This window comes from Phaethon lepturus, unplaced genomic scaffold, assembly GCF_000687285.1.
Source record: "Phaethon lepturus isolate BGI_N335 unplaced genomic scaffold, ASM68728v1 scaffold52272, whole genome shotgun sequence".
Taxonomy (NCBI): domain Eukaryota; kingdom Metazoa; phylum Chordata; class Aves; order Phaethontiformes; family Phaethontidae; genus Phaethon; species Phaethon lepturus.
The window spans coordinates 1-7,549 of record NW_010522206.1 but is presented as its reverse complement, the minus strand read 5'-3'; the positions used below and the strand labels follow the sequence as shown (position 1 = coordinate 7,549).

General features: G+C 59.0%; 1 protein-coding gene across 1 annotated transcript; it reads right to left on the bottom strand.

Annotated features, from left to right (window-relative positions):
* Positions 1-1,988: 1,988 nt before the first annotated feature.
* On the bottom strand, positions 1,989-6,205 carry SHMT1 (serine hydroxymethyltransferase 1 (soluble)). The gene is made up of 11 exons (XM_010281736.1): positions 6,087-6,205; positions 5,381-5,526; positions 4,972-5,087; positions 4,728-4,888; positions 4,480-4,561; positions 4,033-4,245; positions 3,672-3,788; positions 3,196-3,318; positions 2,961-3,077; positions 2,676-2,786; positions 1,989-2,158 (listed from the first exon to the last, which is right to left on the bottom strand). Exons 1-11 carry the CDS (start codon positions 6,186-6,188, stop codon positions 1,989-1,991), a joined length of 1,458 nt encoding a protein of 485 aa, XP_010280038.1. The 5' UTR covers positions 6,189-6,205.
* Positions 6,206-7,549: the final 1,344 nt, after the last annotated feature.

Here is a 7,549-nt window from a genome sequence, read left to right as displayed (position 1 = left end):
CAGCCATCCTTCCACCACGAGCAGGGCCGGTTCCTCGCAGCCACAGTGCAATACTCACCAGCCCTCCTGCACCAACCCTCCAGCTGCCAGAGCCAGTGGTGCCGTGCATGGCCGTCACCTGCTTCCGTGAGTGCTGCCAGCATGCCCCTGCCTCCCGCACAGCCGGCTCCGGCTCCCTCCTCTCTCTGCTGGCTGTCGGGGAGAGGAGGCTTTAAGCCTGAGCAAGAATTCATCAGAGCAAAAGTCTCCCCTGGCTGCCTGCTGCCTGGCCGGGAGGGCAGGGCTTCCCTTTCTTATTCCTCTGCTTTCCTGTGTTGGGAGACTCCGACTGCCAGCCCCGGCTCTACTCTACACTAGCCCGCAGCTTTCAGATCCCACCCTGAGGAGGCTCAGCCATAGTAGTAGGCGATACTAACCCTACACAGGTTTCATTTCTCAGAGAATAGTGCTCGGATTTACTTTCATCCAGTAGCAATCACTTCTAAGCAGCTCCAAAGCTGCCTTGCCTTGACAAGGGATATATACTGCCTATACTCTAGCAATATTTGCCATTTTGTAAGGGGTGGGAGAGGCGCTTGAGGGGTGAGAGCTGATGGCTCCTTGCCCCTAGGCCAGTTCTTTGGTTTTTATCGAGCGTGGGGGGCCCTGAGCCCGCCCAGTCTGGTGGTGGGTGACTGCCCGCGCTGCGGACTCAGCGTCGCGGAGAGCTGTGCAGGACCCAGGGCTTGGGGCACCGCTTTGGAAAGGCTCCTGTGAAAAGGTGCAATGGGAAATGTGGTGAGCTTGCTCGGGCTGAAGGAGAGTGCCTGCTCCACGCAGTGCCCCAGCAGCACAGTGTCAGAGCAACAGACTGTAGCCCGGTGTTGAGGAACCACAAACCCACCACACGCTGGCCCCCGAGACGCGTTTTAACTGGAAAACAGAAACACAGGGTACCTGGTCCCGCTGGTCGCCTCTCTGCCGGCATGGGGATGGGGCTGGGCTGAGAGCTGCCTCTAGGGCTGCGAGGAGGCTGTGATGAATTCTCATCTTATTTTAAAGCACTGTATCCTTTTACTGCATGTTGAGTTACGTGTGTGTGCCTGTGCGTGCCGAATGCTTGCGTCAGTAGTTAGAGCGAGTGTGACCGGGAGAAATCCAAGAAGCATGTCTTAGTGTCGTGCTGTGTTACTGCACAAGAGTTTAACAGATGTTAACACCAAATGACTAGTCCGAGAAATGTACTTTTAAAAAAACAAAAATTATTTATTTGGGTTCAGATATTTTTGAAATACAAAAAAAAATTGGTTGTATTTTTTAAAGCGTATAATTTTTGTCATACATTGTGGTTAAATTCTTAATTTTACCGTGCTTATTAAAAAATGGTTCTACCTAAGCTTTGTGTTCTGAGGTCTGAGAAGATACCGGAGATGCGGGCTGGGATGGGATAGCGATCCCGGGAGGGTTGTTCTGGTGGGTTTGGGACAAGGCTTGGCCTTGCCAAGGCCTGCGAAGGCTGGAAGGCACACAAGGTGAAGACTGAAACCAGGGAGGCTTTTACAGCGGTGAAGTCCCTCGCGCAGCTGAGCGCAGCGCGCCTGGCTGCGGGCGTGGGGCTCCTGCAGAGGTGGACCCCCCGTCCCTCCTGGCTGCTGTGGGCAGGGGTGTCTGGGTGGACGTGGGCAGGCCTGCCTAAACCTCGTCTGCTGCTCCCACAGCCAGCAAGCACTGGACTGAGCTTGGCTGTGAGACTGATGGTTACCTGGTGCAACCCAGAGAGGTGAAAGGGCTGGTTTCTTTGCGGGGGGGCTGTGCTCAGGGGGGTCCTGTGCCCCAGATGGGAGGGGAGAGGTGAAGAGCCAAACAAGGAGCCGCTGCTGCAGCACAGCCCCTGCCAGCAAGGAGGTGCTGGGAGAAGGCACTGGGGTGTTGGTCTCAGGCTGGGGGTGCGAGTGTGCCGCCATCCCGGGTAGTTCCGTGGCTCCAGGAATGGGCGCGTGTGCCTCCCCTTACAGGACAGGCAGCCCTGGGAGCGGGAAGGTCGCTGCGAAGGCTTCCACCTCTTCCTTCAGTGCCTTCAGCTCCCCTTGGTATTTCTCCTCCTCCAGTTTCTCCTTGAATTCCTTCAACGTGGCCTTGGGGCTCAGGTCCTTCTGCACACGCAGCGTCAGCTCGATCCCTGCCGGGATGGGAGATGTGTCCGTCAGCCCTCCCAGACGCAACCCCTGCCTGCACTCAGTGGCCGGCTCCTGCATCCCGCGGCTCTCCCAGCCCTGCTGCAGAGAGCTCGCGAGGCTGGGCTGCGGGCTCAGCCCTGCAGACCCTGCAGCTGGGCTGGGGCTGCTCCCCGAGAGAGGTGGGAGAATAGGAACAGGGCTGCAAGGGACTTGCTGCCCTGGGAAACCAGCATGGGACCCCCAAGGGCCGCTGGAACAACACTGCGAAAGGCGCAGGCTTTCAGCCCATTGCCTATGCAGTGGGGAGGGCTTGGGTGGTCCCAGCTGTGGCCAGCTGTCTTCTCCCACATCCAGATGTGCAGGGGGGACAGTTACTCCTCACTTGTGTGTGTGCTCTCTTGCCAGTTGGTGGGGAAGCCACCCAGCTTGGCTCACTCAGTGCCTCCTCATCTGCAGGAGCTGCTGGAGATGAGACTCGGCCCCATGTGTCCCCACCCATGAGCCTGGGCCTGGCCTCACCTCTGTGGATGTACTTAGCCACCATTCGGAAGTCATCCTGCCGGAAGCCACGGGAGGTGAGAGCTGGTGTCCCGAATCGTAGGCCACTGGGGCGCAGGGCGCTGACATCACCTGCACCAGAACATGTCATGCGTGACCAAAGCCGGTACCGAAATCACCATGCACGGGATTTCAGTCTGGTTCCCGGTGACTGGGGTGGACTGGGAGCTGGGAGCCCTGCAGGAAGCTCTGCACAGACCACGGGACATCCCCAGCAACATGGCAGAGCTTGCAAGGATCCCTCACCAGGGCACGTGTTCTTGTTGCAGGCAATAGAGCAAATCTCCAGCACCCTCTCAGCCCGGCCGCCGTCTGTGCCTCTGCTGCGCAGGTCCAGCAGAATCAGGTGGTTGTCAGAGCCCCCTGCAAAGAGAGGGATCTGGTGGGGGATGTGGGATCGGGGTGAACGCTGCTCCCACGCGAGACTGCAGCGAAAAAGGCTTGGGATTGCACCAGGGCTGATGCTGAGACCTGTCCTCACCCGTGACGATGTCGTAGCCCAGCTCCATCAGTGCCACCGAGAGCGCCTTGCAGTTCGCAACCACCTGCTGCTGGTAGGCCTTGAACTCGGGCGTCATGGCCTGCTGCAGCGCGACGGCGATCCCTGGGGAGGAAGGCAGACCAGGTGAGTCCTTGGGGCCTCCCACCAGGAGAGTGGTGGGGACGTGTGGCACTGCCAGCAGAAGTCATTGTGGAAGCTAAGCAAGCTGATGGACAGTCCCTTCCCCTAACCAGGCTGGTGACATTGCCACGAGCCAAAAGGCGGGATTGCTGCCCAGTTGCTCCTCGGGCAATGATGGATGAAGCTGGCTGCACCTTGCCGCTTTCTCTCCGGGCTGCGAGCCCCTCGGGGCAGCTGGAGCCGCCCGCACTGCTGCTGGGGGTGAGAGCCCAGCCAGGACAGCTTTGCCATCTCCAATTCCCAGAGCTGGCAGCCAGCCCGGCACGGGTGCGTACCTGCGATGGCGTGGTTGTGTGGGCCTCCCTGCAGCCCGGGGAAGACCGCTTGGTTGATGAGGCTCTCCAGGTTGTAGAGTGTTTCTTTGCCTGTTTTGGGGTCCACACTGCGGGTGCCTGTGGGAGGGGAGGGCAGGGTCACTCACGAGCTGCTTTCACCTCCTGGCCACTCAAGGATTGTGGTTGTTCCTCTTCAAATCTGGGCCATGGTTGGCCCTGGGAAGCTCCTCAGATGCTCCCAGGAGGCCCCGGATCTTCCTGCCCTCCCTCCTTCCCAGCCAGAGCAGGAAGGAGCTTTAACTTGCAGCCTCCCCAGCCTGGGGGGAGCACTTCTTCCTGGCTCCCTGGCCAGGTCAGGCACCTTTGCGGTAGAAGATCATGCCGGCCCTGCAGCCCCTCAAGGTCTTGTGGGTCGTGGTGGAGACGACATCACAGTGGTCAAAAGGGGAAGGCACCACGCCAGCAGCCACCAGCCCGCTGATGTGGGCCATGTCAGCCATGAGATAGGCACCATTGGCGTCGGCGATCTTGCGCATGCGGGCGTAGTCCAGGTTGCGCGAGTAGCAGCTGACACCTGCAGGAAGATGGGATGTGGAGGGGACAGGAGCAGATGCTCGAGGACCCTGGGACAGCCCCAGGTCCAGCCCTACATTGGGGACAGCACACAAGCTCCTGCCAGCATGGATGTGTTAGAGGTCTCCTCCTGGCACTGCAGGAACCGTGGGCTCGCCAGGGTGTTACTGGCTTTGGGGAGCCACCCCCAGCCAGGGTGTGTCACCAGGGAGGTTGGTAAGGGTTTGATCCTTACCTGCTATGATCAGCTTGGGATGGAAGAGACGGGCGTTCTCCTCCAGACGGTCATAGTCGATGTAGCCAGTCTTGGGGTTGACCTGAGAGAGGAAGAGGAGGGTTCAGCCACCTTGGTATGGGTGAAGATTGGCCACAGCACCATCCTGCAGGAGGTGCCAGGAGCCTGACACCGGTACTTTTAACTTTAAGAGGCACCAACACTTCTGATGACCGCATCCTGGCTCCCGCTGGAGCAGCTCTCTGTACCTTGTAAGACATGGACTCAAAGAAGACAGAAGTGGCAGAGATCTTCTTCTTGTCTGTCATGAACCCATGGGTGAGGTGGCCCCCGTCGGGCAGGTCCAGCCCCATGATCCTGCCGTGGGGCTCCACCAGGGCCGTATACACCGCAAAGTTTGCGGGTGACCCTGCAGCGAGAGCACACCAGGCCGGTTATGGGTGCCGGGGTGTGCTGGTGCAGCCAGCCTGGCTCTCCTGAGTGCCCGGTTACCTGAGTAAGGCTGGACATTGACACCCCACTTCTGGGGGTCGAGCCGGTACGCCTGCAGGGCTCGCTTCTGGCACAGCCTTTCCAGCTCGTCTACAAACTCCGTCCCACCATAGTACCTGCCAGTAAACGCCGAGGCAGGGGTTAAACCAAATCCTGTGACCAAGCCGTGGAGAACTGGGGTGATGTGGCAGCCACCACGAGAGCAGCTGCAGCTGACGTGACCCTGCTGAGATTGTCTCATGCATGGCCAAGGGCAGAAGCCGAGAGGGTCAGATCCTGCCCTGGAGGAGCTTGGCTGCCAACGCAAGGACGTTGCTCCCTCTCCAGAGGTGAGGTCTGGCAGCGTGGGTGCTTCCTCTCCCTCCCTGCGAGGGTTTGGGTTGGGTGGGACTCTGCGCCAGCCCTGTACCTCTGTCCTGGGTAGCCCTCGGAGTATTTGTTGTTCATGCAGGATCCCAGGGCCTCCAGGACTGCTCGGCTCGCAAAGTTCTCTGATGCGATTAACTCCAGCCCCAGCCTCTGTCGCTGCTTCTCCTTCTTGATGATGCTGTATACCTTTGGGAGGGGAGAGAAACAGCTTCAACCTGTGCCAGCTCTGCACAGAGACTTGGATGCTCCACCATAGGGGATGCACCCTCAGAGGGGACAGGGCATGGAGAGTGGCCTGGAAAGGTACTGGAGAAGGGAGACGAGATCCCTTCTCAGCACAACTGATCCCAAACAGTTCTTATATCCAGTCACAGGCCATGTTTTGGGTTTCTACCTATCTGGAAGCTGCCAGATAATTCAGCTGTCATTTGGGCTAGAGAGTCAAGGGCAACTGCCACGTGGGCTGGTGGGCCAGCTGCTCTGGTGTGGGCATTAGAGGTTCAAGCAGAGGGGTATGAGCAACAGATGCAAAGTTATGACCGTGTTACAGGCACATGGTTGGAGGATGCCCTCCTTCTCCACCTCCTGCTGGAGGCAGAGAGGGCACAAAGGGTGGATGGGTCCCACCAGCTCAGCATTGGATCGTCTCCCTGCCACATCTCTGGCTCAAGGAAGTCAGCATCCCCATGGCTGCCTGGGGGATGAATGAAGCGGCTGCTGGGCAGGGGCTGGGAAGGGCCTCTCACCTCCGGGTCATTGCTGTCGAGCGGCTCCATTACCATCCTGTTGTGGGAGGCCCAGAGCTCCGCGCTGGGGAGGCCCCCATTGCCCTGCATTGAGTTTGCCATCTTCCTGCTGGGTCCGAGGTCACCTGCCTGCGGAGAGGGGACTTTGTGGGATGGCAGCGGGGCTGGGTGCCTCGGCACTGCATCCCTGCGTGCTGCCTGCTCCCATCCTGCGTCTTCCCTGGAAACACAGAGAAAACACCAAGTGCTTGAGAGGGAGAGGAAAACACCAAGTGCTCTCAGGGTTCTCCCACTGATTTAAGACCAGTTCATTAATTCTAGTGCTTTGATAATTTCTGATACTCTCCCATCGCTGCTGTGCCTGGGCTCCCCCCACCCAGCTCTGCAGCGCCTGGCCAGACGCTTGGCGACGTGGTGAAGCTGTGCATGGACCAAACCGTATCAGCAACACGAGCAATGCCTTTCCCTCTTGCTCCTGTATATCCATGAGTCTTCATGCTTCTAGGAAATGCTAGCAAATGCCTTCAGAGACACAAGGGTATCTTATTAAAACTGCTGTTCAATTTCAAGCGCAGTGAGGTGCTCATACTCACAGACCTCAATTTCGACGCACGTTGCATTCCCCAGCATGTTTAAAGCTCTCATCCACTTTCCCTTGTGTGAAAGGGCTGTGAGGGCAAACCCCCAGCAGGTCAGAGTCCTGCCCCAGGCCCTAGCTGAAGCAAGCACAGCTCCTGGAGCTGGGCCCCAAGAGGCAACAGCGCTGTCTCAGCTGGACTCTGCGGCGTGCGTGACGCCCAGGCCTGGTGGCAGCCCTCCAGCCCCATCGGTATGACTGCTGCTAGCATTATAATGCAGAGCACAAGCTCCCGGGCAGGCATGACAGACCAGCTTCTGCCTTGGCTGAAAACAATCCATCTTTTTACCCATTAACCCTGCAAGGCCAGCAAAGGGCCGTGAGCAGGTTATTAAGCAATTGCGCTTAGTTTGCTTGTGCCAAGCTGCTGATGTCAGTCCAGCACGGGCCTGCTGCGCTCTGCCTTTGCTGGGCAGGGATGCTCGGCTGCCCTCCTCTCTGAGCCTGGGGCTTCACTGGCAGGGAGGGAATCCCCACTGTCAGAAAAGCAGGACTGGGATGGGGAAAAGGCTGTGAGGGAAAGGGCAGGGTGCAACGCTCTGGCTTTGAGCAGGACAGCCGGGTCCAGCATGTCCCTCCAGCATAGGTCACAGCGGCATTTGCACCCAATGCTCTCCCGGACCTGCAGAAAGCTCGGGGGGAACAGAGCTTCCCCCCTCCCCATCCAGGATGACTCCCCGTTTCCACCCTCGTGGCAGGACGCCAGCCCAGCCCTGGCCATTCACCTGCTGCAGGGCTGAACCCCAGCCCTGAGGCTCCATCCCCACTTGGCTCCGCACCCCCCGTATCCCGGCTCCATCACCTCCCGCATCCCTGAGATGCTGCC